The sequence below is a fragment of the Phalacrocorax aristotelis genome, chromosome 4, assembly GCF_949628215.1.
Source record: "Phalacrocorax aristotelis chromosome 4, bGulAri2.1, whole genome shotgun sequence".
In the NCBI taxonomy this organism is placed as follows: Eukaryota; Metazoa; Chordata; class Aves; order Suliformes; family Phalacrocoracidae; genus Phalacrocorax; species Phalacrocorax aristotelis.
This window is the reverse complement of record NC_134279.1, coordinates 2,241,814-2,253,837: the sequence shown is the minus strand read 5'-3', so window position 1 is coordinate 2,253,837 and position 12,024 is coordinate 2,241,814. Positions and strand designations below refer to the sequence as shown.

General features: G+C 48.1%; 1 protein-coding gene across 6 annotated transcripts in view; it reads left to right on the top strand.

The window, feature by feature from the left end:
- Positions 1-491: 491 nt before the first annotated feature.
- The window catches only part of RUFY3 (RUN and FYVE domain containing 3), a 51,805-nt gene continuing 40,272 nt past the window's right edge, over positions 492-12,024 (top strand). For 2 of the 6 annotated variants that reach the window (XR_012660137.1, XM_075089991.1), the window contains exon 1: positions 493-857. Coding sequence is in view for 5 of the 6 variants with exons in the window: in XM_075089991.1 (XP_074946092.1) it covers positions 533-857 (325 nt within the window). In the remaining variant the exon portion in view is untranslated. Of the gene's footprint in view, positions 858-8,264; positions 8,953-12,024 lie in introns of those variants that run through there. The other 4 variants (XM_075089995.1, XM_075089990.1, XM_075089996.1 and 1 more) reach the window with 4 other exon arrangements.

Sequence of the window (12,024 nt, the reverse complement as noted above, 5' to 3'; positions counted from 1 at the left end):
GGGCTTGTGGTAAGGGTTTTTTTTTTTCCTTAAAGTGTGAGAAAGACGAATAGGCAGCAATGGAAAAACAAAGTGTTAAGGCTGTGAAGCTTGGAAAAAAAGAAAATATCCTCTCAGAAGAGGGGAGGAAACAAGGTCCTCTCCGCACCGCCTGGAGAAGCTATCGCAGTTTGGTTATCCATGATAACCAAGCCTTCTGCGATCCATCCTTCAGGCAGCGTGGGCTGGGAGCGGTGGCCTGCTGCCCTGGCCCGACCCGGCCCGGGGGGGGGAGCCGAGCTGCTCCCCTGGAGGGGCGCCGGGCCGGGCCGGGGGAGCGCCGCTGCCGCCGGCCCCGCTGCGGTAAGGCCACGGCCGGGCTCCGCGTCCCGCCGCGCAGGGAGGTTTCTGAGGGAAAAATGAAGGCGGCGGGAAGCCCCGGCCGCGGCCGCCGCTCCCCCCGCGGCGGGGGCGGAGGCGCAGGCGGAGGGAGGCCGGCCGCGGCCCTGCTTCCCGGCCGGGGCGGGGCCCGGTCCGGCGGCCCGGGGCGGCGATGGCGGAGGCGGAGCGGCCGCCGCTTCTACCGCCTCTGGCGGAAAGTTCCCGGGACGGGGCTGGAGCCGAGCCGCTCCCCGCCATGGAGCGGCGGGCCGAGCCCGAGGAGGAGGAGGCGGCGGCGGCAGCGGCCGCCGAGGAGGAGGAGGAGGAAGGCGAGGCGGCTCCTGCCTCCCCGCCTTTCTTCCTCCTGTACCCCGGCCATGGAGGCGCCGCCGCGCCGCCCGGCGTGTGGAGACCCCCGGCACCCCGCGACGGGGCCGCCCTGCCCGTGCTGGTGTTGAGCTACCCGGGGCCGGAGGGAGCCGGCGGCTCCGGTACCCGTGAGTAGCTGCGGGGCTGCCTCAGGCAGGGGGGGACGGGGGGCGGCGGGGGGCCTCCCTGCGGGGGCCGGGGTGTGGCGGTGCCGCGGCGGGAGGCGCCGGGGCAGGGCCGCGGGTGGGTCGAGCCGTGCCCCGAGGGCTTCGGAGGCAGCCCGCGGGGGAGCGGCTCCGGGCCGTGCGTTAGCACGCGTGGGATAAGTAGGGATGAGTTAGCAGCGTCCGCCCCGGTACGCCCGGGCTCCTGGAAATGGGGTGTTCTCCCCCAAAACGCTCCCCCCGACCCCGCAGGGCTGCAGTGGAAGGGGGCCTGCGGGGGCGTCGTGGTGGCCTGGCAGCAGGGAAGCCATAGCACGCGTGCGAGCTGGGCAGGGAACGGACAGACAAACCGCTCTGGACAGAGGCGGTTGGTATGTGCCTTTGTGAGCAGCGCTGGTCCATGAGCCCAGCACGACCAGCGCTATGGAGGCTTCTCTCCTTTCTGGACCCTTTCCTCTGGGAAGAGTTTGTGCCGCCCTTGGAAATCTAACAAGCTGTCTTTGGCTTGGGGTGCAGCCAGGGGGTGGGAAACACCCGCTCAGGCTTCCCCATCGCGCTGGCGTAGAGAACAAACTTGGGGCGAGGGCGTTGCGTGCTGGCTGCTGGGCAAGGTAGAAGCGTGTTGCTACGTGTGCACTCGTGCGGGGCGTGTTGGGTAGGAAGCAGTTCTCTGCTTGGTAACATTCTTTGTTATGTTCTCGTGGTGTATTTGAGTAAGCTGGAGTACTGCGAAGTAGTTGCTGTGCGTGCTTTAAGAAACAAAACACCCTATGTGTATGGGTGCATATAGAAGACACCTTCCCTTTTCCATCCATCTGTCTTGAAAATAGCTGGTAGCTTCATCTCCTGGGCTTGGGCCAGGGTGTGGGAGCTTTTGGCCTTTGCTTTGTCTCCTCCTGCCTACATCCCAGGTGAGCGCTCATTCACACATCAGCTGATTATTTTGGGGTGGGTGTCTTCTTTTTTTCCCCCCTTCCTTTCAAAGCTAATCTACTTTAAGGCATTACTCAGCAGAGCTGTGACCAGTGAGGTAAGTCGTCAATTTCCATAGTACCAAGAGCAGATGAAATGACCAAACTTTGGTTTGAGCTATACGAAGGGCTGTCCCTCTCTGCAAACTTTTGTCTGCAGTCCAAAACTCCTTCCCTGCTGAGTTGTCTTTTAAACTGATAGCTTCCTGTCAAAACCTTTGTTTTTACATTTTTTTTTTTACCTTAATCGGGAGATCTTTACCCGCTGTAGTCCTGTGGTGTGTGTGCAAGGGACTGAGCTATTTCTGATAAAAAAGAAGCCTTTAAGAAAAACATTTCATCTTAGCCATCGTGCTTCTACTGTGCAAATTTGATGGTAAGAAGATGTCTGTGCAGATGTGGCAAAACCGAGGCACTGAGATGAGCGCGTTCTGTGCACAAGGAGTTAGTGGAAAAACTCATCGGCTGAGCAATGCTTTATCCCTCGTGTTAGCCTTACTCTGTGGTGGCTAGTCACATGAGCTTTGCGAGAAAGCCTTATAAAGTGTGTGTTAACGTTCCCTTGCTCTTTCCGGTCTCGGAGGTAATAGCTGCTTGTGCAATATCGTATGTCGAAGCCTGCTTGGTGACCGAGTGCTTGATGCAGTGATGATAGTGCCTGAAGGGAACAGGAATCATAATGTATTTGCATGGTGTCTTGGGCTCTGTTTCTTCTGGAGCAAATTCTGTCTGTAAATCAATTTTGTTATCATCCCTGGTTAGTTGGGTTTGGGTTTTTTGTTTTTGTTTTGTTTTGTTTTTTCCCCCAGTCCTCATATCTGAAAAAGCCACTTTAGTTTGCTCATCATTGAGCAGCAGGAGCAGTGGACGTCGCTGCGGAGTTTTGCTTGTTCACTGGCTGCTTTGGGATTGCTGTTGAAGCGGTGGGTAGAACTTCACTCTGGTGCAGAAAGGGTATTGTGTGTTTAACTAAGGTGAACTTAATCCTGGCCATCTGTGCAATAGGTGGCCTTGCAGGTGTCACAGCTTCTTGCATCGCTTCTAAATGGCAGTTACTTCGTGCAGCACTGCAGTGCGGCGGCATTAATCGCGGTCCGGGTTACTTATAAAAATTGTCCTGTGTTGGTAATACTGGGGAGACCCTTCGGAGGCCTGTGGAGCCCCGTCTCACAGGCTTGTCTCCAGTACCGTGAATTCAGGCTGCCATAATGTATGACAGCTTGGCATCGACTGTTCTTGATCTGCTTCTCCTTGTTCTGCAATAGTACCTGAGGTGATTGTTCATGTCTGCTTCCCTTGATTCTTCAGTGCTAGGGTTATTTTTAGAGTTAAGATAAACAGAGGAGTGTCAGGAAGGCTATTTTTGCATCTTGTGCTTGCATTAAAATAAAAGTTATATGCCCTATAAAAACTCCTCCCTCTCTCTGTAGCTGTGAACTGAAAGCAGAGATTTAAGTGAAGGGTGTTCCCTACTGGATCATGAGTTCGTGCCTGAAGGTTGTCCTTTCTACAAGTAGCAATGAAAATAATTACTCTGTATTGACACTTAGGTGTTATAGTGGAGGTAGCGACCAACATACCAAAAAGTCAATATTTCAGAATATTCTGGAGGTTTATTTGAACTGTTTTTTTTTCCCTGTTTCAACACAACCATTAAGCCATTCCCTCGAGAGAGGTCTCGCCACAGGATTGAAGGGTACTGTACGGCTGTTCAATTTCATATTTGAAAGTCTGGAGAAGTATGTTTGCTGCTTGTGAACTGATAACAGCCTTCGTAGCTCTCCGTTAGGGTTTTCCTGGAGAGGGGTGACTTGTTGGGATTCTGCTTGCAACCGTTGCTTCGGGCTGTAGAAGTCAGCCCGAGGGTTTTTCGCACCCAGGTGGAGGCATGAGGCTTGGCTTACAGGGCGGTAGTTCAAGCCTTGTGGTCCTGGTGAACTGAAGCCCAGTGACTACCATAAATGAGAAATGTGCGGTAACAAAGAACGACATCATAAGAATGTGTCTTTATTACAGTTTTATTTTCTCTAGAGATTTTCTTTCACGCATATTTTTTCCCTTCCAACTAATCTTTTACAGTCTTACCCAAGTTTCCTTATTTACCAGGTAAGAGAGATGGGATGATTCCAAACAGCATGGGAGTTACTTGAATCCTTATATAATAGCTCTGTCTTTCACAGTAGGTAGACGAAAACCGGGCTTGTCACTTGCTTCAGGAATTAAGTAATAGCATCACTGGTTTTTGGGTTGTTACGCTTTCTTTTGCCCACTTGTGTTTTTAGCGTGTAGGGTTCAAAGCGTGCCATTGTTATTTGACGTAATGCGCGTATCTGTGCTGGCAGAAGAGTCAGAAACGGACTTTGCAACGTAGATGCTTTATTACTAATTTTTTAGATTACATTCCACGTACGAGATTGCCCGGAGAGAGGCTATTGGAAGCCTGTGACCTTGAGCTTTGAAGAATAGCGGCTCTGTTGGTTCCAGAACCAGGCATAGCCCTGGTGCTGTTTTTCTAATCATCACAACCGGTGCAGCTCTTGAGAGAACTAACGGGCAGTTGGACAGCATGTTGTTGGGGGGTTGAAGCCGAGGTGAAAGAGAGGCAAGGGGAGCAAAAACCACGCTCATAGGCTTGCTAGTAAGAGGCTTCCATGTGTCGGGCAAGAGCATGGGCAGAAAATAGGAAGATCAGAATTGCTTCGCTTGGAAACGTGGGAGCTGCCGTACTGGACCAGGCTGCCTAGTCTGGTACAGCAGCCACAACCAGGTTACAGGCTTTAGAAGAACTTGCAAGAACCTGCTTGTTGTTCATGCTTGTCTTAGACTGCGAAACAAAGGCTTGTGGTTCTTCATAATTTTTATCCTGCTTGCATGGCGTTACCTCTGGCATCGTAGTCTCTCTCAGACGCTCCAAGCAGCTGTTTTAGAGCTCAGCAGCGTGTCTGAGCTGTTGCCATCGGACAGTTTCCTTTGGCGGTGGTTCCCATTTGTATAATATTGGTGGCTTTTGTATGGTTCTGTGGTCTCCTACGACTTGAAAATAACCAGCAGCAGCGCAGTTACCTGAAGCAATAACCTCATCTCCCAGCTTTGCCGTTTTGCTCGATGGCCGCTCTGCTTTCTCTGCCCAGCGATCAGGGAAAGTTTGCTCCGAATGACTGAAGCTCGGCTGGCTCGCAGGCTGGGCTGGCTGGCACTGCAAGTAAAACTCCACCCAAAGGTGCCCCCCAGAGTCCAAAAGGTCGTTTGGGAATTTGTTTGGGGTTTATTGCTTAAATTATTCTAATTTACTCAGCTTTTGAAGCTAATACTACTTCCCAGTACAGCTGAGCTTTCAAATCCTAGTGGCTGGTTGCGTGCTTTGGGTTCAGATGGTTAAATTTCCAACACAGTCAATTTCTAATTCTTTTGTTTTGAAAACATTGTTGCAGAAAACTGCCTTGTTTTTTAACATAGGCAAAGCTCTATCTGCTTTTGAGAAACCGTGGCTGATAGGAGGGTTTTTAAGACCAGTCAAGGCTGTCTGGCTCATTTGAGAAAGTGGTGGTTTTTTTGTTAATAACATCCCTTTGGTTTATACCTACGCTTGGTTTTCTTTTGTCCTTTGACCACTCATTGAACCCTGATGGAGCCTTATCACTTGGCCTTGAGTTGCGCGGTAGCTTTATCAGAGGCTTTAGAAAATACAAATATTCGATATGTTTCTTCTGTTTCTTAATAAGATGCTGTGTCGCTTTAACTTTGAGGCGTAGGATGGGGGTAGGGGAAGGTTTGTCTTGTGTTTTCCAGGTGGTGGTAAAAGGCTCTGCAGGTCGATAAGTCAGAGGATAGTTCCTGTTTGGGGTCTTCTGGTTTTGTTTTGGTTTTCTGTTTTCTGAGTAGATTTTTTTATTTTCCCATGATACTGTAGCTGACCTGTGGACATTATCTGTTCTTGTTACGGCTTTGCTACTTGCCCTAGCTTACCCTGCAAGCCGTATTGAGAAGGCAAGTTCTCTATTTTTATACTGCAGGTGTAAATTCAGCTACATACCAGAACATGGAAATGACCATCTCCTGGACTGTCGAAGAGTTCTTAGGTCTTCACATAGCCACATCAAAACTCTGCAAGAAAAAAACAAATCAGCTTGAAAAATGAGTTCTGGGCTTCTCACTGTTTTTAAAAAAAAGCAAATAGAACTCATTGCCGCTTCTAAGGGCATGCACATTTCATATCATTTTTGTTTCTTAGAGGAGGCAAAAGTACGGTTGTACAAAGGTGAAGTAGCTCAGGTTCTTTCAGGGTGGCAATGGTTCAAAATCTGTTAGGTGATATATTGTGTCTAAAGCTTTGTTTTGGGCAAAACACAGTAATAAACTGAAGTTATTCAAAGCTGAAAAATATTTATCAAGTACTTCAGATATCCTCTATGCAGTATTTGCAGCAGGAACGTTGCATAAAGGAGCCTGAAAATACAGGTGAGCTGGAAGGGGCAGACTGGCTTCTTTTATATCTTCACTTTAAGAAGAAGGAAATGGCTTAAAAGAAAACCGGTTGAGGTTGAACAGTTAATTTTTTTAGCAAACCTCGGCTGTGATCCTGGCATGTGGGTCACTTGCCAGTGCTGAATTCAGTTGAAGACCCACATTGTGGAACAGGTGCTGCAGGGCTACACTGAATGCTGCTGGTACTTCTGTTTCAAAACAAAAAAAAAACTTAAACTGTGGGATAATTGGATATGTTGGCTAACAGCTTGCCCAATAGCTTATGGTACTTTGTTGATTCTAAAGGGTTTCTTTGGATTATTTGCTGTTTGTTTAGACCCTTTCAAAAGGTTAGCAAGAGGGAACAGCTGTTCGCCTGTAGCTGTTTGTGTGTGGTGACTGTCACTGCTTTTCAAAGAGGGGTGCTAGAACTAGAGGTTGTCATGGAGGAAAGGATGTATAAATATCATATGAGGTAAAATGCTGTCAGTACAGTTTATAAAGCCCATTCTTTCTTGGGGAGAAGGCACAATAGTAACTGTTGTTGTTTGTGAAATAATTCTCCTTTGCCTCACTGTAATAATGCGCTGCGTGGCTCTTTGGTTGTTTTAGTCTAATGGGGGGAAAGAGTTGCTGAGTCAAAGTGTTTTGCACCGTGCAGGAAGTTTTCACTGAAAGCAACTGCAACAGCTCTTAACCCTTTTTTCCTGTTTTATGAGGTTTTTACATCATGGGTGCTCTTTTTCAAAAAGCTGTATGCATTGGCATTGTGAATTCTCTATCAAGGGATCAGGTTTTGTATTTTGTATGCCTGAGAAACAGACACACACCCTTTTGAGTATTTCTGTAGGGAAGAAGTGCAGAGAATGAATAAGGTCCCGTGCATTAATCACTCATGTCTTTCTGTCAGTAGACTTTTTTGGTGAACAGTCAGCCTTCTCTGAGTTTACGTGGCGGGGGGACTAGGCATCCATTTCAGATGGACGCTGCGCATCTGCTCCCCACAAATACACGGGAGCCACACAGGAATTGAGTAACATAAGCTAATTTATTGTTGCCTTGTGTCGTAGTTGAAGCAGGTGGTGAATCCGTGTCCGGTGCCCTGGTTAAATAGTGACCTCAGGAATAAGAAGGGTGTCTGTTGACCCAGGACCTCTTCTCCCCTGGAGGTGGGGCTGCCTGGGTTGGGGACACGGAGGAGATGGGGCCAGCTGGGAAGGGACCGGGCAGTGTAGTACTGGCATCTTATTCTGGAGAGATAGAAAGCCTGCTTTTTCTGTCTGCTGAGAGGTAATAATTCTTTGTTAGTCTTACCTGAGCGGTACCAATTTTCAGATGAGGCTTTCGAAGTGTATTATTCAGTCAAGTTGCTATCTCTGTTTGTGGTGTTGCTCCTCATTGTTCTTCCATGTGCATGTGCCCTCCGAAAAAAGCTGTCTTCCATCGCTGAAGTGCTTAGAGCCCGATCTTTTTTTCCTCGTTGTTTCCCTGAGAGGATAAATCCATCCTAATGGTGTTTTTCTTCTGTATGTGGGAAATTTTAGCCCAAAGATACCCTTTGAGAAGGTTGCTCAGCGAATAAAATGTAAACTGCAACTTGCACACCTACTGTGAAAACAAAGGTACTTATTTAATTCATGTAGTGACATCCAGGCACGTGAAAGGAATACAAATGTGCTTCTGTATTCCCCGCGCTGCTGGTCTGCACTCCTTTGTAATGTGGGGGCGACGAGGAGAAATCTGCGTGGCGCGTTATGCTTGCTCACAAATTGCCTAGCATAGCCTGATGAGAAGGTGCTGTGGCTGATGAGAGCCTAATTGCCATCCCTGCATCAGCAGAGCCCAGGAAGCATCGTGGGAATTGCTTGCCCTACGCTCGGAGCAGCTGATCACATGAGCCTGAATTTTCAGTTCAGTTCATTAGTCAGCCATTTTGGTCAACACCCTGCTTACTGCGCACAACCAATCCTATCAGCACTCGCTGTCCTGGCGTATCTGGGAAGAAAGGGACCAGCAGTTTGATTTCAGCAAACCTGGATATCTGTCTCTACAGTCTTCCTTTGTTTTTGCTTGGGTAATCATCAGAGGAAGCCATTCTTTTTCATCCTTCTGGCTTTTTTTTTTATTTTTATATTTTTAACCTTCTTTCTTTCCCTTACCTCCTGTCTTTGATGCAGAAGCCAGGTTTTCTGTGGTTGCTTAGGATCAATAGCCTCTAGCATAGCTGAAGACGACGACAGTTGGAGGAAAGGAGGGAGGAAGAGACGAGCGTGAAGGAGCAGCTTTTTTACCTTGCTTTATATATATGCAAAGGCCAGAGCAGCCTGTGCAATCCTGAGCATATCTGTCGTTTAACAGCAAGGCATTTCTTATTTTCTTCTTCAGAAGCTTTTCTTTTTAGTTCTTATTTCCCCCCCCTCGTTGTTGTTGTACCAGCTGAGTCATCATGTCTGCTCTGACGCCTCAAAGCGACATGCCAACCCCCACCACAGACAAGATCACTCAGGCTGCCATGGAGACCATCTATCTTTGCAAATTCCGAGTGTCGATGGATGGAGAATGGCTCTGCTTGCGGGAGCTGGACGACATCTCGCTGACACCCGACCCAGAGCCTACCCACGAAGGTACGGTCCGGTTCGCTGCCTCGGGATCCCTGCAGCCGTCGCATTGTTACAACCGCTGCACGAGTTGGGAGGGGGTGTCTCCGGGATGAGATGCTCTTGTCCTGCCTGGAAAACCTGGACCCCGTTTGACGTATTAGAAAGCCAAATTGGTGCTTCAGATCGCCCTTAGAATTTGTTGCGTCTTTTGTAATCCACCCCTTTAAGCGAGATCGAGTTAATTATTGTTATTTTTTGAGACAGATCTGGAAAGATCAGGTTTGTGTGGCTTGGGAAGGAACATAACCACGATTTGTGCTCAGCGATACATTTAATTGTGATTTTACTCTTAAAACAGGGCTTACAGCTTTATTAGCTGTCAGCTTTTACAAGTGGAGCATGCTGGCGAAACACAGACATGCGTCTGCGTACGGTCAGTTGGTAGTTTTTGGAAAGCCCCAAGTGATTACGCAGTTATGCATATTGTCAGGTGATAATGCCATCACAAGTCTTCCAGCTCGCTTCTGTTGAGCATGATGTTGTTTATGATGGCCGAGAAGCCTGAAAAGTGGAGCTGTAACACATCTTGCTTTCTTCGTGAAAAAGGATTGGTGATCTGTGTTGATGGTAAAAACTATTCAATACCAGGTCACGTAAATGAGGATAGAAAGCTTTGTAAGTACTGAAAACACCAGGGGACATCTGTGCATTGCTCCACCAATCAAAAAAGTGGGGAAGAAGGAGATAAAATGAATTCCTGCAGGAATTCTGCACAGTAGCCAGCGCTCCTGTGGTCACCAAGATTGCCAGGCTCTGAGTGCCCCTTGCTGGATTTCGAGTGTCTTTCTGTCTTACAGTGAGGGGCTCCATCTTTTCGCACCTGACCCTTTTCTACTAACTACTGAAGTGCGATTCTGCCAAATAGTCCCGCTTGACCCATTTGATGCTGGCTTGTCAAGTCAGTAATGTCTTACTATATTGTTGTCTTGCTGGATGAGGTAACTTAAGTTGTGGTGATGATTTGAGCTTCAAAACCAATTCCCAGGTGATTATTTAATTTCCATGTGACAGCTGCTTTCAGTGGTAGCAGCCCTTGGGTTTGGATATGCTTGCCAAATTCTTAGTCACACAGTGGGATGCTAGACAAGTTTGAAAAGCAGGGACTAACACTCCCTCTGAAGCCTGTCCTAGGATTTCAGGGAGGTACTGCAGGCTCAGGAAGGCAGAACCAGAGCAGCGAGTACAGGGTTGAGCCAAGCGTGCAATAATTCAGCTGTCTTCCAGTTCCCATGTTCTTCTGTGCCACAGGCTTATTCAGACCTTGCTTGGTCTTATTCATGTGTGTTTGGATTTCAGTGTCTTGGGTTTTTTAACAGTACATTCTAGTGTAGGTGGATTGATTTCCACCCACCCCACCCCCCAATATATTCTCTCTCTTTCTCTCATAAATAGTAACTACTCTCTTCACTGGTGATGCTGTAGTTAGTAAATGACCTTCTAAGCAATCTAGGGCTCTTATCATACATAGCCTGGAAAACCTCTCCATCACACTGTGAGTCAGTTCTTTAGATCCTTTTTTGTATGGACATCTCTCCTCTCTGCCTTATTGCTCTGAGCAAACTCACGGGGAAGGTAGGCTCAGATGAATCCAGTGTCTGTAATAGAGCTTTTGTGGGTTGTCTTTCTGAAATGTGCTGAATATGTGTCCTTACAGCGTACAGATTGCACTCCTGCCTGCTGATGTAAGCGATTGAAACACTAACGCTAGACTAATGCTTCCCGAAAACTGGAAAACCAGTTCTTAAAGCTGCAATGACAGTCATTCTCTTGCAAGTACCAGAAAGGGTTAGATAATAGAGTTTGCTCATTTCATTGCCAGATTTATTTTTTTATTCATTTTTGACATATAAAGGAGGACCTGTTTATACTTTCATAAATCCAGGCTGCTTGTTGGAAGGCTGAAAGACTGGTTGTTTGGGTGGAAGGTTTGGACCCAAGTCACATTTTTAACAGAGATTAAGGTCAGGAGGAAGTGTTCAGAATAGAAAAGCTGACACAGCTTTATCCCTAGTGTTCGAACTGGTGCTGCTGCACCAGCACTGCTGCTGTGTCCTCGGCGTATGCATGGGTTGAGGGGATGAGATGACAGGGCTTGCAGACACCAAGGGCTTGTCCGAGAGGGAAAGCAGGAGCCCTTGGAGCTGAGGCTGGCATGTCTTGTAATATCTCCATAAAGCTGATGTACAAGGGTAGGGTTTATGAAGAAGAAAAAGAAATAAGGCTCTCTAGAGTTCTGCCAAAGGCATAACAAAAGGTTGCATTTTTTCCCTTACAAATCAAGACATGTAAAAAAGTAAGCTATTGGAGTAGCAAATCCCACAGCTTTTTGAAATAAGGTCTGGAAGCCTTCAGTTGCTGTCCCTCAGCTCTCGCTGCTTCCTGAGAGTTTTTTGCCTCTGGCCTCTCTTCACTCTCTGATCTGCTATGCCCCGAGCAGCCCTCCTGCCTTCCTCCTCCTCCCCATGCACCCATCGTGCTGAGGATGAACAGAAACTCTGCTCCTAGCCTTGCCTCGTGGGTGTCCGCACCCGTCCTTGTGTCCCAGAACTGCCAGGCAGCCCGTGGTGTCATAGCGAGAAGAGGAAGAGAGCGGTTCTGGGCGGTGAGGAAGTAAGAAGAGAAGACAGAGGGTCAAGAACCGAACAGCATGCAGGATGAGGAAGGTGTAAAATGCGATGGAAAAAGATGATAATTAGCCTGGAGAGTTTAGACTGCCATAGACTTGTGCTGGGCTGTTCTTGTGTACCACCCTGTGATGACTTGGTTGTTAAATTGTAGGGGAGACCAGCGGTCCCCCGCTTCTCTTCGGGCTGCCCAGCTCTTTCAGCTGGGTAGTCTTACAGGCCTTACACCTTCAGGCTTTGCCTCTTATGATTGACTATGGTCTGACTTCTCCCTTTTTAAAGATAGTTTTGTTTTTTTTCCCCCCTGTAGCTATACCAAAGGTAGAGCGAAAAAGTAAAATATCTAAGTAAACTGGATTGCTGCTAAACAAGAAGCTGCAGTACATCTTTTTTTCTTCTCTCCAATGGCAGT